The following is a 25,752-nucleotide window of genomic DNA, read 5'->3' on the forward strand; positions in this document are numbered from 1 at the left end:
AGTTTATACTCCAAAATGCATGGGAGTTATCATTACTTCCAGCCATGAAGCAAGTCACTATACTACTGTAATCATTTAAATGCAACACTGTAGCTGTCAATATTCTTAAAGGAAGAGAGTTTGCATGACAATACATTCATTTTTCTCTCTCTTTTTTTTTTGGGGGGGGGGGAAGGGGAGGAAAAGGAAGCGATTGACAAAACAGAGTGAACTAAAACAAACAAACAAAAAACCCCCAATTAATTTACTACAAATCAGAGGAGCACAGCAGAGACTGAATGTTTTCCTGATGGAAAGTACACAAGTTTTTGTAACCAACATAAAAAAAAAAAAAAGATCATTTCTCAAATGTGGGTCTGGGAGACTAAATAGCAGGATTAAGCTGCACCAAAACAGCTATCTCCATTACCTTAATAAAAAAAAAATTCTCATGAGAAATTCTTTAAAATTGCTAGATAAAAACTAAAAGGTCCAAACACCTTCTTGAAAGTTTTATTTATTTGATTTAAAAACACTATCACCACCCTACACACCATCCAAAAAGGAGGTATTAGGCTTGTTCAGGGCAATGTATCCACTGGATTTATGGATTACAACTCTAATGCAAAGTCTTGGGCACACTATATTTAAAGCTAAGATTTTGTCACAGTGGCAAGGAAACCATTAATCAGGATGTAGGCCACCACACTAAGTCAGAGTGGAAAAACACAACAGAAAAAGATGTAGTTCAACCAGGGGTGCTAGCTTCTAGAAAAAGAGTAGGCACACTAGCCTTCTGAACTAGTCCCATGAGGCAATACTTTGTATGAGGGAAATGCCCTCAGTAGGATCATTTAGCTGCTGTACACATGCATCAAACTTGCTTGGCAACCTTTCTATGAGTACTCCTGCTTCCCTTTTCCTTCCCCCCACCTTATCCTTAATTATATACAATCAGATATCCATCAAAGGGTAGATGTGTCAAACTACCTCATTCATACAGATCACTCTCTCAGAAGACTGGTTAATATATTGACTAGCCATCTTTCCTCATATATAGGTCACAGAGACTGATTAGGAAGTCAGTACAGCCCTATTTAACAGGAATTTTAACATTTCTGCTGATTTGATGGCACAATATTAATTAATTATGTTAATACTAAGCACACCTCTTAAATTTGGGACTGAAAGGCATATAAAGAGCATTTCGGAGAAAGTAACATCTTACAGGTTTTCAGCTGTGGATCAAAACTTTTCACTGTTAATCTTCCATATTCTAAAAACCAAACCAAAACAACAAAACCCCCCAGAATAGTTAAGGTCACATGAAGATCTGTATTAGAGCACTTCCTACATGTGAACCCAAATGTTTAGTTTCCTCCTGTACATTAACACATTTATTCAAGAAAGGATGGATAGATGAATAAATTAATAAAAAAGTTCTCTCAACACCCAATATTCAAGTAGAAGACAAAGTAAATCAGAATCACTAGCAGCAAAATGGAAGTATTTTCTAAACACATTATGGGTTTTTAGTAGATTCCCAGGACCAACACCAGATACAAGAAAAACTGAGACTGATGACCATCAAATGAACCTGAACCTCTTGTTGCTTTGGCCCAGGAATAAAAACTAGTCTTATAAATTTATTCTACTAGTTATAGCAATATATTACCATAGACTGACTGTCTATTTCATAATTAGATCATTAAAGACCCTATACTACATACCAAATTCACCTCCCTGCCCCAGGGTCCAGCATAACTACTAACTGAAAAACAATAAAACACAAACACCCAACCTAAGCTTGGCGAGAAAGCAATAATACACCTAACATTCTCCCTAACCTGCCTTTCTTTTGGCTCAAAGAGACAGTCCCACCTCCTTTAGTTCCTATTTGGAGCTGAAGAGATGCACCTGGCTGCATAAATTAGCAGTAACTATCCTGAATTTTAAAGCACCTGGAACTGAAACAACTAACAGAAGAGGCTTGCACATACAAGGGCTCCAATCTGCTATCCTATTGTCTTCCATCTCTGCATATTGTCTAGCAAGGAGGAGGAGCAGGGATTACATTTGTTTTTTTTAAAAAGGAATTACAAGCTTTTAATATTTTCCACCACAGTGGGTGAGGGACCATAATCCCATAGTGAAGCAGAAAAGGAAGAAAAACTCTTTCCTTTCTACAAACTCATAAGGTAAGATACACCTATCCACCAGGAGTCCAAACAGGATAATTGTTAAACAAGAGAATGGAGAGGGCACCAAGGAATAAAATAGCTACTAGATCTACATCTAGGCAGATGACACCAAAAGAGCAGCAACCACTTATCCATACCCAATCTATAGACTGAAAGTCTAGTCCCTGCCAGACTGTAGCACTACAGCCATGTGGCCTGTGTAGGTTGGTGGGATGATGAATCCCATCTAAAATTAGCCTCTCATACAAAGACAAATTTACTTTCACTCTGTGCAGGGTAACAAATTTATTTTCTAGTGTACAACCCAGTTATCTATCCAGGGAAAATCTGCACAACAGTGCTTAAGATGGTCTAAAATTATGCCATAAATACACCTAATAGCGATTAAAAAAAAAAAAAGGTGGCAATGAAGCCTTTCTATTCCCACAACTGCTCACTTTGAGGTGTATTAAGAGCTCTCTCTAAAATAAGTAGATGGACTAACAGGCAAGAGACAGCGAAAACTAATCTCAGTCCGATCTATGTTACAGGGTCAGAAGCTCAGTGTTTCACATTTGGTCATATCCACTCACTGCTTATAGTTAAAATAGCATCCAGTAACTTCCTTTATTTATATAGCACTTGATGAGTACTAACACTTCCTGTAACAGGAATCAATGGATATCTTCTTCTATCGTGTGATAAGGCATATTCTCTTACAACTCTGATCCATGTAATGTTACTAAAGACAGGAAACCAAGACCATTTTCTTAGCAGCACTCAATTTGTCACAAGAGCTTTACACTACCTCCTTACTCAAACCACAGCTGTTTCAAATGAAGCAATACATGTTTGAAATCGGGCAGAAGGCAGGGTGGTGTTACACCTAATAGACTAGCTAAATCAAACATAGCATAGGCTTTTTTAAGCAGCAAGCTTATTTCTTCATCAGATGCTGTGAAGGGACACACCTGATGAAGTAAGCCTGCTGCTTATGAAAGCTCATGCCATACACATCTCATTTAGTTAGTCTTTAAGGTATAAGTCTACCCTTCCTTCTTCCGGAGTCTAGACTAAGGTGGCTCATTACCTACCTACGCTTACTGACCCCACCACTCAGCTGAATGAAATAGACTGCAAGCAAACTATACAAGAAACTTGCTCAGGTATACTCAGATTTTCTTTCTTACCAAATGAAAGCAGATGAATATCATACCAAAGGAATTCCAGGCAACCCATCTACTCTCTTCTACATACCATTCAGCCTTTTCTGACAAGCTTTACTCTCTCCAAGAAACTGAGGAACCACCTTAGTGTTCTGTACATCAAACAAAACCACCCAGACATAACAGTAATTTACCAAGAAGAAGCCCATGCATCTAGCTGTGAAGCCCATCACAAAGAATTATGCCTTAAACTGTCAGACTGATACCAAGAGGAATTTATTTTTTATATGGAAAATTCTCATCCCTCTTCTATATTTCCTCTCATCAAATTTTACTTGTACCACTGACAGAGTTTAAACAAAAGGTTGTACCAGTCCACTTGCTCTTCCTACTTCCACCTATAGCAAAACCATACAACTGAGTCTGAAAGCTTTTCTGTAACAATGAAGATATGATACACTTAATCAAACTTCTAGGGAAAAACTGGATAATGAGGAGGAAAGAGATGTTATTTTGTTATTCAACAAAAATAATAAAATAAATAGAACAACAGACCAGACAACTTTGTATTATCTTTTCCTTATTTACACTAGGGTGAAATCTCTATATAAAAATATTATTAGTGTAATAAACCTGAATTAATGTTTTTAATGTTACAAATATGGCATAGTTTTGCTCAAAAAACCCCAGTACAAATATTTGTTTACAAGCCTGAAAATGATCCCCAGAAAAGAGGAAGAGCTCTAAGGCAGAGTAGAAAACTGTATGCCACTACAATCCTGATGGCAATGCCTTCTCAAATAGAGTAATGTTTCTTACACTTGAGTTATTTTCTTACTAAAACTCTGGCTACACACACTCAAATTGCCAAGTTTGCAACACAAGACATCTGTGAATGTTCAGACTGCTCAACCAGCTGAATATGCCGAGAGCACACCAAGTGATCTGCTTCAAACATGACAAGCACCACTAAACCAGGTTAGCCTCATTCTGAAAAATAAAATCCAAAATGTTGATGCATTAGCACAAACATCATTTACCCATTTTGCACAGATGTGCTGTGTGTTTCTGAATCATCACTATCGCTGATGACGATAGTATCTCCATCAGTGCTGTTGATGTGGCCATTAGCCATTCCATTGTGATGTGTTGGAGGTATAACTTCCAAAATTTTGCACTGCAATCTGAAAAAAGTAATAACATTTTATAAACATAAAATTACTCTGCTGATGCAAAAAAGTGAGAATTCATTCACCAATTTTAAAAGGTAAATTTTTAATGCAACACCATCTTGTCTACTGCAAAAATTAAAAAAAAAAGTTCTAGATATTATATGAATTCTATTATGCTACATATAAAAAATAAAATGTGTAAAAGTGCAAATTCACCTACTTTATATACACACCAACTTGACCAATCAGGGTAGCAAATTATGAGAATGTAAGCAAAATCATATTATTACATGCAAAGCAACGTTGTTTACTTAGATGCCGTCTTACAGTTTAGTTTGCAATCAATGGCAGTAAAAGCTTTTGTACTTATTTTGTCCAAATGACAAAAAATGAAGTTGTTTAAAAGCATGTTAGTTGTTACTTAGAAATCAAATAGTTACAGAAACCTTTTACATTAATTTATATAGTAACCTAAGGAGAAAGCACAGGATTTTGTGATGCCAAAGAATTTATGCTAGAAGATCACCCTCCACTATGTTGATGACCTAAATAAACAAGGCTAAAATGATCATGTGTATTTAATCTTTTTATAATGGCCGATTTTATCTCCTGACACACATTACAGCTCCATCTGGCGCGTGCACACTTGACAAAAAAAGCAAATCCATTCCTTTGCCACCATAAATGCTAGTTAATTAATTTTGTTCCTTTAAAAACTATGTTATGAAAAATGCATAATTGACACTCATTTAACATAATGGATAAACATATCATAAACAACTACTTCCATCCTTTTCTGGAACTTCTAGGTAGTTATTTTTAGCATAATCTCTCAGAACCTATTTGCACCATAAAAATTATTCATTGCACACAACACATGTTGTCTAACATTGTAACTAAGTATAACCAAGTCCTTAGTCTGTGTGTGTGCACACATGCACACACGTGGAGGCAAGGTAAGAAGACGCGTGTACTAACAGATCCTTCTTTTCAAACTATTCTGAACTGCAATCTTAAGGTATGATCATCCCCTTGAAGTGGGAATATGTAAACATGGCCAGAAGGATAATTAGAGATCACTTCATTTAAAAGATTAATACTGGGCACACATCAATACATTTTGAGAGAGGCTGATTCCTAAATTGGTTTTGGCCAGAACTACCTCACATTACAGAATGCTACCCTCTGAAACACCAACTCACTAAAACACAGAGACCATGTAATGTTTTTAAAGACAGATCATTTAGAAGAAGACAGAGTAAGGGACTTGACAGCTTAAGATATCAACAGTGGGATACAGAACCTTTCACCGCTTTTTCAAATACTGTGCAAGTCATTAGTAGCCAGACACTTCCCCCCTAAAAGCTGTAGGTTGACTGACAAAGTAAATCAGTTAATAACTTTCCAAGACACAAAAACTACTATTATAATTAATGCCAAATGGCACTCTTGCACCTACTTTTAGCATACTACATGAAGACTAAAGTACTAATCATCTCCAAGATCCCTTCAACTGAAGACTGAGACACTGACAAAGAAATTGAGGGAAGTTCGCATTTCTGCTCATATTCTGTCAGCTGTGGGAGTAAAAGAAATGTCTAGCAACACTTTAAAACAGTGATTCTCAACCAGGGTGCTGTCATATCATGTGAAAAGTGCTAAAAGGTGTGCGGAGATAGGCGGATAAGTTAAACAGCAAAAGGGGAGGCTCAGTCTTGTTCCTTACTAGCTAAACCATGACCCTCCACTGCCTAGCCCCTCTGCTAGGAGATGAGCACTGTAAGTTACTTTTTGAATTTGGCATTCAATTCATAAAAGTTATAGAAGAGTGCCTGGAGTCCAGTGAGGAGTGCCCTGAGTTCAGAAAGGCTGAGAGAGCACAGCGGCAGGGAAAATCTCCCTTCCCACTTCTCACTCCACAGACTCCAGAGTGAAAAGTAAGTAGAAGGCTTGCAACACCACTCTCTCTGCTCAGCTGCTATTACTCAGAAGCTGAGTGGATTGAACCAAGTGGGGCCTAGACCCTTGCTCATTCCTCACACTGGGGACTCCAGTGTTCAAGGACTTAGTGGGGAGCTGCTGGTATTGGCTTGGCTTCTCCCCTCTCTTCCCTGTCACTGGAAAGGCTAAAAGCAGCTGCTCCTATGCCTTGTCTGCACCAGGGTGACCCTGTATCTCTGGAAGCGACAGAAGCCTTTTCCTGCAGCTCCATTTCTCCTGGCCTCTGGGAGGAGTTAAGCTTTGGGAAAGTGTATAAACATTCATTCTCCTGGTTGGAGTCAGGTTATTTTTCTACCAGAACCACAATTTTTTCTCTGAGAAAAAAAGTTGGAACACCTGTACACTTGTGGTTTCTACCAGGCAAGCAGAGATTCTTCCTGTAGAAATAAAATGTCTGCATGTGGCCTCAGTCCTCCCCCTCAATATATAAATGTACACTTAGTGCTCATTGGTCAGATAACCAATGAATCATATCACATATTTCTGTCTTACAGAGAACATATTAATAGCACAGAACTACATAGATACTGTTGGATGAACAACAAATCCGTAAGAAGTTGCACCAAATATTTACATTATTATTGTAATACTTAAATATTACACTAAACAAGTTTCCCTAAAAAAATCTGGTTCCATTTGGAAAGCATTTTCAATAGAATGTTTTTTTAAATGTATTAAGAGCATCAGTGTCTAAGGCCACAGTTGTTGACAATAGCCCATCATTCTGTGGTGTTTAATCTTTAAAGAGCCACCAGAGGGAGCTCATACATGCTAAAACTGACGCGTATATTAAAATAACTACATAAAGGCTAAAGTTAAAACAGGCTGAATGCAGTAACTTATGCTAAACTTTACAAATGGTGCTATCAAGAAAAGAAGTATAAAGATTAAAATAATTTAAAAAATAAGGACAAGCTTTCAGAAAACTTGAATATTTAGTCAATGAGCATTTCAACACAACACTTTTTTTTAAATCAGCACAGATTATTTTTATCTGTGTGTAAGTTCAGCATCCTGTCTTGTCTTCACTTGGAGAAGAGATTTTGCTTTAAGAAACTACATGTTTTATAAATCTGATCCATGCAGGTGCCAAGAATCCTTAACACATTTTTTAAATAAAGAAGTAAGTAATCACTGGAACAATTTATCAAGAAAGACAGAAGACTCTCCATTCTATTCAAGTCAAAACCTGATACCTTTTTGGAAGGAACATTTTAGTGAAATATAAGTTACTGGACTCATTTATTATAATGGATAAATATATCATAAACAATATTTATTTGGACACATTCCATTGGAAACTGGCTGAAATGTAATGACCTGTGATATAAAAGAGGTTGCATTAGATCAGGGGTGTCAAATATACAGTCCACAGGCTGGATTCAGCCCACAGAGTTGGGTGTCACAGCCTGCAGACTTTGCCCTGACCCTGGCTGCATTAAAGGACATTCCTGCAGCAGCAACCAAGCACCCACAATGCTAAACCTCTTCCTACAGAGCTGCTGGATCTCCAAGGCTGCTGTTTTCACTTGGGCACTTGGCTGCTGCTGCATAAAGAAGCTGTGGTGTTGCTGGCTGGGGCTCTCACCTGCATGGTTGCAGAGCACCTGAATGAAAGGAGCAGTACTGGAGCACCAGCAGCACCAGGGGGAAAAGTCCACCACAGCAACTTGTTCATGCAGGGTAGTCAAGCGCCCAGGCTTCTTCCCACCATGCCCCTGGCCAGCTGGAGCAGACTCCATATATGACACCTGTCCCTGACCAGCCATCATGGTGCCACATGCAATGTAGTTCCACACCTGCCAGAGAAGGCAAGGCCTTCACTGGATCTGACATGCAGGGGAGTGGGGGAAGGCTCTGGGCCCAATCTTGCCCACAAGGCCAGCTCTACATCATTCATCTGGCCAGTGAACTGGTCCTATGCCACTAGACAGGGCCTGCTAGGCCAGATGAGTTTGATACCCCTGGACTAGATGATAGTATTGATGATAGTATTGATAGCATTGATAGACTAGATCCCTTCTAATATTGAAAATGCATAAATTAAAAACAAAACAAAACCACCTTTTGACTTCACTGCACTGAACCTAGGCCTATTAGCTGCAAAATTCTTCTACATTAAGCAGGTTGGAGTCTGTCTCTAGAGACTGCAGGTCTGTTTCCTTTCAATATTTCTCACATTCTTCAAGTTTGTGCCATACGGATACCCTATTTCATACCTTATGGCACATAAAAGAAAACATCTGAATACTGAAGTAAAAACTTTACTGAATAATAACTCTCAAAATTATGCCATTTAATTTTGAAGCACTAAGTTCTTAAGCTTTTAAGTACTACCATCATCAACTGAACAAGAACTTTATTTTAGTTCTCACCTTGCATGATAAGCCACAAAAATAGTTTCTTTAGTTCTATAACTGTTTTCTAAATTACTTAGGTTAGCTTTTTAACATTCCAGTATGAACAGCTACATAGGAATACAGAGCTAGAGGGGAACATCAGCATTTTTGGCACTCGGGGAGGTCATTGGGGCTTGCTGTGGCCTCTCAGTGCCAGCCTGGTGTTGCAGTGCCTTCAGCGCCAGTGCTTGTTCCCTCCTGCAGGGGCAATTGCCTGCTTTTTATTAACGGCCACAAAAAAGCCCTTAGCCCATGCATGTTTGTCCAATGTGGGCCATGAGTCTTATAGTCATACTCAGTGTTGGCTGCATTTAATCAACTTCCTAGTTGATTTCCATTGCTGAACACACACTGCTTTTGGTAGCAGTTTAATGATAGACAACATATTTAGATTTCCTTGCATGTGATTATAAAGATGAGGGACTTTTTTTCTCCTTACCAACTGAGGGGAAAACTGTCTTGTGTTTGAGTAAATATGGTATTAGCCTGGGTGCAATGCCACACAAATAGGGCTATGCTGCTTCCTATATCAGAGCTAGGCTATGTATTTCTGCATGATGCAACACAGTCTGTATCTAACCATGGTACACTAGGCTAATAAGCCAAATTCTTTAAGTCTCCTAGAGATTGATTCTTCATTCCCCCTGGTCAACAAAGCAGATGTTTTCTATACATGATCCAGTTAAATTCACATTTCTCAATCACCACCTGATTTGTGCATACTACTACAGATTAGGAATGCCATTGATATTAACACTTCTGCCTCCAACATGAATTTTACAAGTACTGAAAACAAAAGGTCTGATCCTAAGTGAGCACATGCTGTACATTATTTCATTAATGAAATAGGCATAGATTGAGACACATTCATCTGAAATTGCACACATTCTTAAATAGCTTGAAGTTCAACTAACCCATTTCACTCCGTTCCCTCCAGTGCCCATGGCCAATACGCGTCCTCCTTCATTATGATTCCATCCATCAAACGGACATTTTTGTTTTTGCATAGAAACCTAAAATTAGAGCAATGTTCTGTTCAATGTTAAGGTGTTCTTCTTATAAGAATGACTGACCTGGGGCAAGCAATACTTGAAATAGCTGGGGGAGAGAGGGGTGGAGTGGAAGGAGGTTAGTTAGAAATAGAAGGAGGTGCCTTTGCAATGTCAATTGAAAGATTTCTAGGAGGGGGAAGTGAGAAGGGACAGAATCCTTATTGAATTTCCATACCTAAACTTTCACATAGTATGGGAGAAAGCCAGCAGATTCAGCAGCTTCTCTTGGGATCCTGAAAGTGTTTCCTATTTTACATGCATAGAAAGGCACACTCCTCTTAAGTGTGCACATGATGTCAACTGTTCACAAAATCGAAATCAATATACAACATATTATATTCACAGAACCATGCTCATGTTGTGAGAGCTCCCATCTCTCCCCAGCCCCAAGAAATCAATTCAAAGTTGTCATCTCACTCCAACCTGCAACAACAAGCAAAAAGACTAAAGGTTTTGAGTTCTTCCCCTTGCACCCAAGAGGTAGAAAATTCAAAAGTCGGGTTTGCACAATGCCTGGTCCATTTTATGCTACTAAGTAAACCTGGTTTTTGTTGTTGTTGTTGGTTTGGTTGTTGTTGGGTTTTTTTTTTGGGGGGGGGGGGGTGAGGGTTGTATTTCCTGACTTCTTTGTTTAAATTCTAGCTTTAGTGTGTTCTACCTTTATTTCTGTACAAAACAAATGTAAACTACTAAGATCTTGATGGTGCTCCATAATGTCCTGGAAGTATTAGCTGAATCCCCATTCCTGTTCAAAGCTGAATTTTCAAAAGTATGTTGATATTTATTTTAGTATTTGATGCATATTCTGATTAGCTTGAAAACTACTATGTCACTTGAAGCACTAGAACAGAATATATGGTGGAGTTTGGGTTCTTCCCTGAGATATGACCCATTTTTATCATGCAGCAAACCATGAAGAGAACAGCAGATTGCTGATAGATGGAGTAAGGCAGTGTGGTGAAGGGTATAATTCACACTCAATCTGACAGGAGACATTGATCTATGGGTCAGATTCAGTTGTTTCAGAAGCCTTAAAGACCTATCATTTGCAGTAGCTGGTCCCTTACTTCTCAGGAAGTCTTTTGGAATAATTTCTTCTGGGAAAAAAAACCTTGACTTGAATGAACTTCAGGGCCACTCTGATTACTAGTGTGATTCTCTACATGAATCATAGAAAAGATTTTTCTCGGTTGATCAACAGCTGAAGGATTTTAGAACTGTGCATGTAGCAAACTTGCAGAAGAGCTCCTTTTGGTATTTGCCCTCAGGAGACAGTCATCCAGATATGGGTAAATTTTGGTTCAACAGTCTAAGAGGAAAACCTTGACACCAAGTGTCCTGTGCCTTAACAGAACCCAAGGTAACTGGTGTGAATTAATGTTTATGGGTTTTATGGACACATAGATGGAAACTTTTAAGCAGAGAACTCTGTTTCAACTACAGTGACAAGTAGTACCCAGTGATTTGAGTTAAATCTTGCATCATGCCTAACCAAAGGATGAGAATGGAGTCCAAACTGCAGAGGCAGAGAACTGCAGCTCTGGCTCATCCTATCAAAATGTTACTTACAGTTAGACACTCCTGAAGTCAACATGTTATGAGGAATGCTTCTCCTACACCATGGCCTTTTAGCAGATGGATCAGCAAGGTTGACATCTCTGATATTACATGTTATGAAACCAGCATAGAAGGAGACCCTCAAAGGACTAGGAAAGTGAGAAACTTTTAAATTTAATTCTCTTTAATGTCTTTTTCATCTTAAATCATTACAAATACCTCAGCCTTTAAGTGAGAGTCAATCTGTCAATCTCTGGGACTCTAGAACAAGATCCAGTCTCTTCAACGCCACTGCCAGAACTATCCAACCTAACACAACCTTCAAGGAGAACAAAAGAAAATGTCTCGCTGCTCTTAGCCCATTCTCTGTGCTGGCCTCCACAGCCTGAGTCCACTGAACATTGCAACAGAAACTGGTACTTCTTTGAAGGAACTGGGTACATCTAATTAGCTCTGACACTGATTGTAAAGGTAGAGGACAGAACACCATGAGACCCTGGTCCAACTTACTAGGCCTGAAATAGTGGAGAATGTAACTGTCACCCCTGTTTGCCATTACATACTACCAAAAATGGTTTGGGGTTTTTTTTGGTGCAAAAATTCCATCTGAGTTGTAGAAGCCACTTCTTCCCAGTAAGCTCTTAAACTGTTTCTGTTCATCAAGTGCAGACCTATGGAGCATGATTAGATCTTCAGGAGCCATACTGTCTTACACTTGTCAATGGACAATTATCTGTTTCCTTTGATGGAGATTTTTCCTATTCATCAGATATCTGCAATTACTCTTCTATCTGTAGTAAGTGCCAATTTCAGTAGTGCTGGCTGTGGGCACAAATTAAAATGTAGTAGTCTCTGAAGGCAGCAGGCTCTCAGCACTGAAGGAAATGTCTCTGGTGCCGTGAAGCTTACCTATGACAAAAATCACCCATGTCCAAGGTGGTACAGTGCTGGATCTAGCCATGTTGATCAGAGCATTCAATTCCTGAAGGAGGGTGACATCAGAAGCTGGAGGTGAACTTCCAAAAGGTCCTTCCAGGTAGATTACGCTTTTTGGCACTGGGGAGAAATTAGGCTCTCGAGTGGATTGGAGGAACTTGTCTGGTTGGTTCTGAAAAGGTCCCCCATTTCTTGAACATATTTTAGGCTGCACAACAATATGTTTGAGACGAGCAGTAAAGGCAGAGCCATCAGTCTTGAGGGAGATTCTCCAAACAAAGAATATATAGCAATCTTTGTTCACTTAGGACAAAGCAAACATGTGGTAGTGGTATGGGTAGTAAACAAAGTCTCCTTTTCTTATTTCCCTTAAAGTCCTTGAGTTGGGGATTCCTTCCTCCTATCCAAGTAGGGTCTAACTGAGTTCTAATATCTAGCATCTCAGTTATGGTGATGAGTAGGGTTGACTTTACTTGTACTGAAACAGCCTCTGGTGCCAATGACTGCTTAAAGCCAGACCATAGTGCTAGAGAAGCTATTTGCAATGGAACTTTAGGCACAGGACAATCACAGGCACAGGAAGTGTGGGCAGAACCACACTCCAGACAGTTGACTTACTGAGACTGATTTCAGGGCCAGAAGAATTTAGTGCTGAGGTTCAGGTGACTTGGCACATCTTTGGTCTTTTTGCAAAAGATTTTAGCAAAGAAACTGACTCCATCGTTCTCAAATGAGGGATAGAAAGTGACAAGTTGAAGGTTTAGGGTAGCCAAGTATGTTTTCAGGCTTAAATCTCTCCTCTCTCACCTGAAGAATGTATACACAGGGCGCGTCTACACTTGCGCACTTACTGAGCAATAACTAAAATTACAGAGTAGTATGGGCATGTGTCTACACATGCATGCCTGTACTGTGCAGTAAATATGGTGACTTACACCAACTTGAGTGTAAATGTCATACTTGCATCATGTTGAAGAGCAATTTACTGCGCAGTAAATTTAAGGTGGTGTAAATTCACATGTTGACATGCCCAAAGTATACATATACCATGCACTCTCACAACTGAAAATAATCTTCTAAATGTGAACTGAACATAACTACTATCTTCCTGATTCTATAAGCACAGTAGCAAAGCTGTTGATGCATCTTGCTATTGATCCAGTGCTGCAGTTTTGATTTTCATCCTAGATTGTGCAGAAGGCCGACCCAGAAGTAAAAATGGGTACCTTGTTCTTCCAGCAAAGGAATTGGAGCAATCTCAACATGATGCTAGCCATATCTCTGTGTACTACTGGCTACCTAACCATGTGCCCCTAACCACGCTAGCACTATGAACCATCTAGGCTCAGGCGGGCCTTTGATTCTAGTGGCAAACAGCTCCAATGTTTTTACTGTTGCTCACAGTTTTGTAAAGAGGCTGCAGAGTATAAACTGAACAATGCCTTGTCAGTTTTCATGACATTCATGAAAACCCTTTGGGCAGCTGTGAACTAAAAAGAATCAAGTCAATCTCAAACTGCTGATGACTGATAACGCTCCAAACAGTAGAGGCAGACACTGGAGCTATTCACTTGAGGAAAAAGAAGACATAAAAACCAGACTTACATACATACAGTAGTAGCTAACAGGCTCTGGGATGGCAGAGGAATAAGAACAGAAAAGAGGAGGAATGATGCTGCAGCCAGAGAGGGTGCAGAAAACAGATATCAAAATTATCAGACACTACTTTTTTCTCCAGCATCACACTCACCTTCTGGTATCATGAGATACTTTTAAGGGTGTCACGCAGAAATAGTACTCTTAGATGTGCAAACACTTGCACATGATTCACAAGATAAAGCCAGAATCCATACTGTCAAAAACATTCTAACCTGTTGTGGTTTTTCTGAGTTCGACAAACTAACTATTACTTTTCAATCATCAAAAAACAAGTGAAAGCTAAGAAGCTGAATTTTCCAAGGGGCACCTTGGATCTATCAAGAGATGCCTTAAGTCTGGTAAAGTTGACAACCACTGATCTAGGGGCAGTACTCTAGGAAGATTCCTAGCATCTTTTCCCTTCCCAGGGAGGGAAAAGGAAAAAAACATTCTCATTTGAAGAGTGAGGCCAGCCCACTTCCGCTGTCGTTAGCTATTTAATAGCTTCCTCTACTTATTAGGTGCCTGCTAAAATTTCCAAGCTCAACTTACACAAAGATGAACGAGATGAACTGAGGAGCTAAATCAGAAACAAGGGTCACATTCTCTTTTAACACTTTAAATTTTTTTGGGAAACCGTAAACCATTAACCAATTTAGAGTAGACATTTGAGGTCATCCACTTTGGCAGTCTACAAGCAACTGAACTTTAAAATTAAAATGGTACAAGATTTAAGGCCTCAATTCAATGTACTTTTGGATTACAGGCAGCCCCCGCTTAGCGCTCTTAATTGGTTCCTGAAAAACTGAGCGTTAAGTGAAACCAAAGTATTTGATGACCCAAGATGGCAACAATTATTTTTAATGACCCAAGATGGTGACCCTGAGTGTTATAACAAAACTTGCTGAGCACTAAGTGAAATCAGGTATCAATTTTGAATGAGCGTTATAGCGAAATAGCATTAAGCGAAACAGCATTAAGTGGGGGTTGCCTGTACTCGTGCTTAGTTACACATATAGTCCAAGTACCTTACTGAACTGGGGGCTAGAACAGTAACCTTTTACCACCTGTGACCTACTAAACAGACTCTGCAAAATTCTACTGTTGAAGGAACTCTTGCCTTAGCAAAAGTGAATAAATACTTAATATTCCAAATATTATTTTATAAAAGTATGCATTGTGCTCGACTATACAGAAAGTTAATGTTTGCAAACATAAACTAAACCATCTATTTAAAAGGTAAGCATGTCACTGATTGGCACCTGAAAGCAATTACTCTGCACTGACAGTTCCGTGAATGCTGGGCAAGAGAATGGAATTCTACTTCCCCTCAAAACATGAAACCATGTGTCCACTACTGTTTCTTTTGAGTCCTACTCTGTAAAGCTAGGAACAGTCATTACACATAAACCGGTTTAAGTGATCAGAAACTGATTTAAACCAAATAGAATAGATGTTCAGTGCACATAAACCAGTTTGAAAATGGATGAAACTGGTATCAGACTTCACTGATTTGGCTCAAACCAGTTTATTCAATGTCAGTCCCAGACCCCTTGCTGGTTTAAATTAAATCACTCCACCAGCATCCCAGCATGCTCTCTGGGCTGGGCGGGGCTCTCTGGTCCACAGCAGGGCTGGCCCTCCCATCTGCTCCCTGGCTGCAGCTCTGGCAGTCTCTGCAGGCACCTGCCTGGCTTCTGCTCCCCCTCCCCTCCCCACTCTCTGCTAAGCAGACATTCCCCCATCCTTCAAAGACACCTCTCAGCATTAGCTAGCAGACCACAAGCTGGCCACCTCTGAGCTGTAGCACACAGGACAAAGGCAGAATCAACAGATAGCTGGTAATGTCCCTGTGTTGTTTTCCTAATGGGCTGATAAACACTGAGTTAGGGGTGATAAACATTCCCTGCTGGGCTGCTCAGAATGTGGGGAAACCCCACCCTAATCATAGCAAGTTGCTGGGCCTGGCCAGGGCCCCCTCAGCTCAGTACTATTGAAGGGAAGGGAGGGCTGCTCTAGCACCCCCTGGCTTGTAGCCTGAGCCAGTACAGGCATGTGCCTGAATTTCTGGAATGAAAAGGGAATGTCTACCCACCTCCAAATCAGTTCAAGCTTTACAGGTTAGACTAACCTGCAAAGATTGAATCAATTCAGGCTCAGGCTTTTTGAATGTCTGTCCCTAGCCTTTAGGCACAGGCAGTGGGGAGGAACTGCCAGATAAGGGACTACACACAAACACAAACTGGGATCTAAGTCACAACCTCTTGACAAACAAAGCAGGAACTTCTGTTAAAACTACTTATCAGTGGGGAAAAAGAAAAAGGCAAAATTATACTGCTCACTAATTTTAGTTCTTCATAACTCAGTAGTTCCTAGAAGATATTTCTGTCTAACAGCTGTTTGGTGGCATATATGAAATTAGCTTAGTTCCCAAAAGACAGGTATGTACTTCACATAACACAAACCACAACTATCACCCTTGTTGTCAGTTTAAGCAAAATGCCAAGCATTGAATAAGCTTAGAAAGTTACCTACACTCTTATCCCATACAATGATCTTTCTACCCCTCTGCAACATAGAGGTGGCATAGGAGTGATTGTACAGCTCTTCTAACAAGATGCTTGTCCAAATAAGTAATGGCTATATGTTACAGAAAACTTTACCAGTAAATGTCAAAGTGCTTTACAAAGTGGGGATCAGTACCATTACCCCATTTTAAAGATGTGGAAGCTAAGGCACAGAATGGTGAAGTGACATGTCAACCATCACCCTGCAAGCTAGCAGTAGAAGCTGGTATAGAGCAGTGGTCTCCCAAGTCCTGGACCCAATCTACTGCTCTCTCCACTAAGCAATGCTGCTTTAAAGGCATAAGCCAACTGCTGCAACAGTTTTGGAGGGGGGGGGGGCTTAAGTTTTAGACAGGTTACTTCTTATTTATCCACTATACAGTTCCTTACACCTGGCTCTAAAACATCTGGCTATTGGCAAGTATCAGAGACAAGATAGTGGGCTAATGCATCCATGGTCTATTTAGATATGACAAAACACACAGCCTTTCTAGCAGAAGCCTTCATCCACCACAGCCATTAATAAGTCAATATAGTACTTTTAAAAGCTGCCTTAAGCTTTATTTTGATGGGTATTTATAATAGCATTATTTTCTATGGTCAGCAAGCAATGACTCTTTTTGCTATGGTGTCATCTAGTGGTCAAATATAATGTAAAACTTATTTCCCTTGATAACTGACAAAAGTCTTTCCCTTTACCAAGATGCCACTCCCTAACTAGCCTTTACTGAGCATATATAAATTATATTTTTGGCACCTATACATCTGCCAGCTTTGGGCAAAATTTCAGAAGGATGACAAACAGCAACCATGGCTATTGGTGGGTAAGGTGCTACACACAAACCCACCCCACTTAACAGATTTTAAGCAAGGAGATGCTAGAATTTCTCAATTAAGTGTTAAGAATTTTGTTACATGAACAAAATAGCATATTTTCTCCAAAATTGGCCTCTGAAAAATAATAACATTTTTTGGCTGAAAATTTCCAGAAGGTATGACTTAAAATGGTCACTATACTATACAAAGTATATACAGCTATCAATGCTGTCCACAATTCTGCTTGAGATCTCCAATTATATTTTAAAGTAATTTAGTTATTTTCTGTTTGTTTTTTCTAAAATGAAGGAAAAATAATACTTAATATTAAAGATAGAAAATGTGAACTAAAATGTTAGCAACCTCTCCCATTAAAAGAAGGAGCACTGGCCAGAACACTGGAATTGTCCCTCACTCTTGTAGAAGATGTTCTAGATTTTTAATTTTCTTCTAACACTCAATTAGAAGAGTGATCTACTTACCTTTTCACATAAAGAATGAGACCTTTCACAGTACTCACAACTTTTAGCACTGCGCAGCAGTATCAGTACTTATCTTGAATAGAAATCTAACAGGTTTACCAAAAATCAGAGCCCAGGTTAGTTGCTGAAACTATGGAACTTAGAGTAGAAGTGACTTGTTTCTTGAAACATTAGCAGGACAAATAAAAATTAAAATCAACTAGTCTAACACAGTACACTGGACTAAAAATCCTGTTTCTCTCCACTTCAAGGCAGTAAGTATTCTTGTGTTAAATTCAGCAGAGGAAAAGTTTGGATCCAAAATATACTGTTGATATGTATACTGTTGATACTGTTGTGATTTAGCTTGAGTTATTGGAGCCTGAATTGGATCACAAGCTACATGATAACTTTCTCTGCTAGAATGGACAAATCAGCAATCTAATAACTCACTATCAAATCAGTAGAACCACTGCCTCCAATCTGAATAGTGCAAAAGTCTAGTAAAGTTCTCTAAGTTGAAATTTAATTCTTTTTACCTTATTGTTAAAGGAAATTATAGTGCCATCCCCTTCCACACTGAGGTACTCTCTAAAAATTCTGTTTGCCCTGGGCTTGCTTTATCCCTACACCCTTAGTTGCCTCTCTGAGACTGCAGCAGACTGCAGAAAGTTTTTTGTAATTCCGCTGGCTGGCTGTTGGGAACTGTTGTGGTCTTAGACAAGAACTAAAATCGGGGAGATAATCTACTCTCAACATTCCTCTGTTATTACATAAGCACTGGAAAAGAAGGAGGAAGTAACCTGACTCAAGAGTAACAAAACAATTCTGCTATCCAGCAAATATTTTCTCCCAGCTTGCATAGGTGGACAGCTTAAGTAGAAGTCTGTACTATGTACCTAAAATCCCAACCATGATAATGTTTTTCAATAACCTAGAAAGTTGCATCAAAACAAACTACTTGAATAAGGTTGCAAAGGCAACAACACTTAAAGTTATAAAATGTCAGAATTAAAACTGCTTAAAGAACATTAATGCATCCTCTTGTATATACATTATGTATATACGTATATAGTATATTTTCCATAAAACTCAAGTTAAGTAACGTCTGGATCTTATAAAGTGACAATCCTCAAAATGCTTATTCATGCTTATTAACGCAAATGCAGGGGTTTAGGTTGTAGCCGTGTTGGTCTAAGGATATAGGCAGACAAGGTTCCTTGGGTGAATTTGATATCTTTTATTAGACCAACCTAAATGGTTGGAGAACAGTTATTAAGCAAGCTTTCGGGTTCAAAAACCCTTCGTCAGGCCTGTTAACGCAAATGACTTTTGCACAAGTAGCTCCATTGCATTCAATGGGACAACTCATACACAAGCATTTACATGATCACTGATAAATTTTGTTACTTTCATTGAGGAAAAAAAATGCAATTTGATTACGGGATGACCACAACCATGTTTCTTTTCAATTAAAAAAAAGTAAATCAAAACAACATTGTTACATCTGAGAAAATATGGTAAATTTCTACTTCACCCAAATAAAACATTTTCAGGGAGAGTTTAGGACTTGAGGTTATGTTTTTAAAATTGTAAATGAGGATCAAACAAAGCTCTTTTTAATTAGTTTTATTTATAAAAATCATGTATGGGGGATTAAGCATACAAAAATAACACTTTGAAAACACAGGCCAAAAGTCCAATTTAGAGTCAATGGCTGTAAAAGAGTACTGCATGACCAAATCACCACAGTACATATATAGCTAGAGACCTACTTATATCACAGTTTCACAAATTTTGCAGAAACTGTGAAAAATAGCAACCTCCACAATTGGCACAAAAAATGGAATTGGCCATGACTTCCTGTGGAATCAGGGCCAGACACAGGCTTGGGTGAACCAAGTGGCCTCCTGGGACCCAGATAGAAAGGGGGACCCGAAAATGGTAATTTAAAAATTATTATTATCATTATCTCTGGCAAAAGGGGGCCCAATACTAAAAGTTCACCCAAGGCCCTGGCCAGGAGCCTAGATACTAGGGGTGTGCAAAGCGGGAAGTATTCGATTCGGATTCAGCCCAATTTGGAGGACAGTGATTCAATTTGCTGATTTGGATCACTGTCCCAATTTGATTAGGCCAAATCTGAATCTAAAGATTCGATTCTGATTCGGAGAATAAGCGTTTCAGCCATAGACACAGCTTTATATGGTTTTTTCTACGTACCTCAAGATACCAGGCAAGGTAATAAAAGTATTTCTGGTCCACTTCTGGGTCTGCCACCAAGCGCGTGGGGGATCCCCCCCATGCTCCCATGTGACGCTCCATCTGCCCTACCATCTCAGTGTCCACAAGCCACGCCTAGTACCTCGAGTTACATAGAAAAAACATATAAAGCTGTGTCTATGGCCAAACTTTTAAATCTCTCTGTCGCAGGGCGCTAAGGTATCTGCTCCTTTAAGAGCAGAAATTGCCTAGGGAGAGGGCCCTAAGAGCCAAACAGAAACCCCACAGGTGCAGGTTGCTATGGCAGCAGGCTAACAAGGGAATTAGCCTGCACCTGCACCTGGTCAGCTGACCGGAAGAAGGCAGGGCCTTGGGCACATATAAACCCCAGAGCTGAGACCAGCAGGAGTTAGTTCTCTGGCAGCAGCCAGGGGAAGGAGCCTCCAGGGAAGAATTGCCCAGACACACTGTGGCTGCCCGATATGCTGCATATGGGGCACCAGGAGCTCACCAGGTACCCTGGCCTACAAGGCACTTAGTGCTGGGGGGGAAGTTTGACTCTTTTAAGAGGGACAGAGCGCACCCTGACCTGCTTGTGTTATGTTATAGCCCAGGGGCTCATATTTTGGTTGCTGTTTATAAACTGGTGGATCGGGCTGAGGCTACTGGGGAAAGAGGAGGCCTTATTGGGGGCCCACTACAGTGTGAGGACCCCAGCACCAGGGGGCACGGTGACAAAAGGGGTGAACAGACCTCCAACACCAGGGGGCATGGTGACAAAAAGGCTGCAGAGAGCCTAGCACTAGTGTGGGCGCAGAGACAGGGCTGCAGAGAGCCCAGCGATGACTGGAGGCCTAGCTAGAGTAGGGCCTCAGAGAGACAACGTGTGAATGCCATCTGCGAGGCTTGGGGTGTGGTAAAGGGGTGGCTTTGGAGCCATGCATCTAGCCCATAAGGCTGAGGGTGTCCCATGAGGCAACCATTTTGAGCAGGACCCAGAAGGGGTCCAGGAACCCACAGGGTTCAGTGGGGTCCATCAGGACCGTGCCCAAACATAAACTCGAAGGTAGCCTCCCTATTTATTGTAATTACCAACAAGACATGGCAGGCGAGGAAAAGGGTGCCTGTGGAGCAAGGCTGGCATGGAGCCCTAGAGACCCCATCCCCTGACACTCTCCAAAGCAATTCGGAGGCTTCCATTAATCTCTCCAAATCGAATTGGGTCTCCTGATTTGATTTGGAGATTTGGCCGCCGTGAAAAAACACCCCAAAAAAGCAAAATACATTTCAGCTCAGGATCGCGTAACATAGTTCCGTATAGGAACTTTGCAATCAGATGGTGGTAAATTGTTTTGTTCACACTGCAGTGTGACTGGATGTGTAAAGGAAAAACAGCACCAATTAGCCTTTAGAGTCCAAATAGCATATAAAGTGAAAAAAGTTTCTATAGAGGCTGAAGGTCAGAACAAGAAACAAGCGATAAATGTCCTTGATGTTTAAAAGAACCACTGAATGCAGTTTACCAAAGAAGAGTGGCTACATTCGAGCTAGTGCAGGCATTTATGGCTGCCAACATCCCTCTGAGAAAACTGATAGCCTGAAATGAAGGGACTACTTGAACAAGTACACGCCAAATGCTGGCAGCTTCCCATGTGTGAACAAGCTTGGCCAAGATTATCTACCTGGAGTAATTGCTCTGCATGTTCAGTCTACAAATTCTTCATTGGCAAAATATGAATTAATGTTGATTTTAGCAGATGAAGCAACAGATATTCAGGAATGACTATGTTATCCACGTTTTATTTGTACCTGGGAGCTGAAAAGACCATGATTTGCCTGATTTTCAAACTGAGCCAGTTCAACTCATGTCTGTACATTTTTCAACTGTAGCACAAACTGTAGTGAGTGAGGGCTGTTGTAAACTACAGTTTAGAATTTAACAAGATCTCAGCATTTCTGTCTGATAATGCAATGTAGATGTGCAAAGATTTCTCTGTTGTACTCCATGGAATGATGCCCAATGCAATTCATGTTAGCTGCAATGCACATATTCTTTCTTTAGTAAGAGATATCTGGCACACAGGCTTTCCTGATGTGGGTAGACTGGTTTCCTCTTTTAAAAAAGCATTCAAACACTGTTCAGGCTGTAAGCTTCAATACAGGGAGTCCATCGCCAATCAAAATGGGGATCTAAATGCAACTGTGTTACTTCCACCAAAACCAGTGCTTACAAGGTGGTATTTATGCTTGAATATTCTTTGCACAGTAACAAACTGTGTTAAGCGCTACCACCAATTTGTGCATGATGAGCTTGAAAGTCACACCCAGAATACAGTGTATGCTTAAACTACATGATTTCTTATAACTGGATGACACTGAAAATCAAGTTAAGTTGGCAGCTGAAAATGTTATCCAGTTCATGGAGCTTCTAATGTGGTTTGAAAAAGTTGGTAGGCTTTGATCCACCAAGCACACAAGCTGATGGATTTAATAAATTGGGTCAAATCAGTCCCAAGTCTGTAGCAGTGCATGGGATTCTTCTATCTTAACTGCAGGACTTTGCACTTATCCTTATTGAATCACATGAAATTTCTTTCAGCCCAATCATCTATTTTGCCTAGGTCACTCTGAATCCTAGACCTACCCTCCAGCATACCTACTACTCTCCCTACCTTGGTGTCATCTGCAAACTTGCTGAGGGCACACTCTTTGCCATCTTCCAGGTCATTGGTAAAACTATTGAACTAAACCAGCCTCAGGACCGAGCCGTGGGGCACTCCACTACCAGCTGCCAACTAGACATTGAGCCCATTGAGCCTAGACCAGGAGTGTCCAACCTTTTTGAATGTGGGGCCGGATCATGAACTTTTTAATCACCCAGTGGGCCGGCAGGAGCAGGCGCTTGCGTGGCCTGTCCAGTCCGGGCCCAGCCTGGGGGCGCAGGGGTCAAGGGGTGCCACTTGACCCTGCCGTGTCCTCCCTGCCACCTGGGTCGCCTTGAGGATGCTCCCACACCTGCGCACCTGAGCTCAGCAGCCAGGGGGACATGTCGGGACTCTACAGGGGGATGTGGGATGTGCAGGGACACCCCCCTGCTCCCTCTCCCCCAGGGCAGCCTGAGCCCGAGCCCAAGCAGCAGGGGTCCCTCCCTCCCCGGGGCCCATGACTCATCACCCCCAGCGCAATGTCTGCAGGCGTGGGGGGATGTGGGGAGGTGGGAGCAGCACCGGCTTCCCGCCCCAACAGCCACAGCAGCAGCATCTCCCGCAGGCCCAGCTGCAGCATCCCTCTGAGCCAGCATCCGCGCCCCCTGCACCCGCCCGCTGCACTTTAACCTGCTCCAGCCCACACTGCCAGCGGGGACCAGCGCAGCGCGGGGCTGGCATGCAAATGAGGAAGGGAGGGGCGGGGCTAGGAACAGAAACCCTGCAATGTGGGAGGGGGAAGAGCTGGCATGCAAATGAGGAAGGGAGGGGTGGGGCAAGGAAGGGACACCGTGAAATGAGGGGGGAGGGGAGGAGACGCACCGCGTCAGCAACGTCAAGCTGACGCCGTGCATGTGGGAACCTTGTCCCTTCCCCAGCCCTTCAGCAGCCATTAGGAAGCTGCTGAGGGGCTGGGGAAGGGACAAGGGGTGGGAACGAAAGTAAACAGCCTTTACTTTCGTTTCCCATCGCAGCACCGCGGGCCATAGAAAATAGCTTGGCGGGCCGCATGGCGGCCCACGGCCCGTATGTTGGACAAGCTGGCCTAGACAGATTAGTTAGATAGGCAGAACAGAACCAGATGCTGCTTAACACTGAGAAGTGTAAAGTGCTCCATCTGGGAAGGAAAAATCTGGAACAAACTTACAGGCTCGGTGGTGCTACACTAGCTAGCACCATGTCTGAAAAGGACCCGGGGGGGGGAGGGGTGGCCATAATTGACCATAAAATGAATATGAGCCACCGGTGTGATGCTACAGTTAACAGATGAAACAATACACTGGCATGTATCAACTGATGCATCTGAAGCAAAACTAAGGAAGTTATTTTCCCACTCTACTTGGCATTGGTGAGGCTGCAGTTGGAGTACTGCATCCATTTTTTGGCACCACACTTCAAGAAGGACGTGGAGAAACTTGAGACAGTCCAGAGAAGAGCCACTTGTATGATTAGGATGCCTGAAGAGTAAACCATATGAGAAAAGACAGACTGATATGGTACTGTTCGGCCTAGGAAAGAGACTTCAGGGGGATTTGCTGGCAGCTTACAAATATATCAGGGGCTAGGTGAACAGCTATTCACCAAAGTGCCCAAGGGAAAAACCAAGAGAAATGGTCATAAACCCCTAGAAGAAGGTTTCAGACTGGATATAAGGAAAAACCTCACGATTCATGTGACCAGACTCTGGAATAGACTCCCAGCAGGGGTGGTGCATGCACCTACTCTGGAGATCTTCAAAAGGAGACTGGACACACACCTTGCTGGGGTTATTTGACCCCAGCAGTCTCTCCTGCCCAGAGCAAGGGAGCAGGACCCGATGATTCACAAAGTCCAAGTCCTTTCCAGCCCTGAACTTCTGTGAATCTGTGAGCCCAATGATCCAGCCAGCTTTCTATCTACCTTACAGTCAATCCATGCTTCCTTAACTTGCTTGCAAGAATACTGTGGGAGACTGTATCAAAAACCTTGCTAAAATCAAGATATATCATGTCCGCTGCTTTCCCTGCATCCACAGAGCCGGTCATCTCATCACAGAATGCAATCAGGTTGGTCAGACATATCTTGCCCTTGATGAATCCATGCTTACTGTTTCTAATCACTTTCTTCTCCTCCAAGTGCTTAGAAGTGGATTCCTTGAGGACCTACTCCATGATTTTTCCAGCAACTGAGATGAGGCTGACCAGTCTGTAGTTCCCTGGATCCTCCTCCTTCCCTTTCTTAAAGATGGGAATTATATTTGCCCTTTTCCTATCATCCAGGACCTCCTCCAATCTCCACGAGTTTTCAAAGATAATGGCCAGCGGCTCTGCAAGCACATCAGGCAACTCCCTCAATACTCTTGGATACATCCCATATGGTCACATGGACTTGTACACGTCCAACTTCTCTAAATAACCCCTAACCTGTTCTTTAACCACTGATGGTTGCTCACCTTCTTCCCAAACTGTGTTGCCCAATGCAATAGTTTGGGAGCAGACCCTGCCTGTGAAGACTGAGGTAAAAAAAAAAAAGGGCATTGTGTACTTCAGCCTTTTCCTCATCATCTGTCACTAGGTTGCCTCCCCCATTTATTAAGGGACTCGCACATTCCCTGACCTTCCTTTTGTTGCTAACATACTTGCAAAAACCCTTCACATCCCTTGCTGGCTGCAACTCCAATTGTGCCTTGGGGTCACCAATTTCATCCCTGCTTGCCCAGACAATATTCTTATACTCCTCCCGAGTCATCTGTCCAAGCTTCCTTTTTATGTTTAAGCTCACTGAGTTCTTTAAAAATAAGCCCAGTTCCCTCAGCCTCTCCTCATTAAGCCATGTGCCCCACCCCCTAACCATTTTCATTGCCCTCCACTGGACTGCAGTTAATTAGTCAACTGCACAGTAAATGCCTTGTGTAGACATGC

At 41.4% G+C, this 25,752-nt stretch overlaps 1 protein-coding gene and 1 long non-coding RNA gene across 6 annotated transcripts in view; both read right to left on the reverse strand.

Annotated features, from left to right (window-relative positions):
- The window catches only part of BAZ1A (bromodomain adjacent to zinc finger domain 1A), a 91,201-nt gene that overhangs the window by 51,654 nt on the left and 13,795 nt on the right, over positions 1-25,752 (reverse strand). For 4 of the 5 annotated variants that reach the window (XM_014611303.3, XM_019488763.2, XM_059723048.1 and 1 more), the window contains one exon: positions 4,366-4,509. In XM_014611303.3, the coding sequence (XP_014466789.2) occupies positions 4,366-4,509 (144 nt within the window). Of the gene's footprint in view, positions 1-1,148; positions 1,204-4,365; positions 4,510-25,752 lie in introns of those variants that run through there. The other variant, XM_059723049.1, reaches the window with a different exon arrangement.
- LOC132248797 (uncharacterized) lies at positions 1,204-3,892 on the reverse strand. The gene is made up of 2 exons (XR_009460217.1): positions 1,710-3,892; positions 1,204-1,255 (listed from the first exon to the last, which is right to left on the reverse strand). It is a non-coding gene; the product is annotated as an uncharacterized LOC132248797 (long non-coding RNA).

Source organism: Alligator mississippiensis, chromosome 2 (assembly GCF_030867095.1).
Source record: "Alligator mississippiensis isolate rAllMis1 chromosome 2, rAllMis1, whole genome shotgun sequence".
Classification (NCBI taxonomy): Eukaryota; Metazoa; Chordata; order Crocodylia; family Alligatoridae; genus Alligator; species Alligator mississippiensis.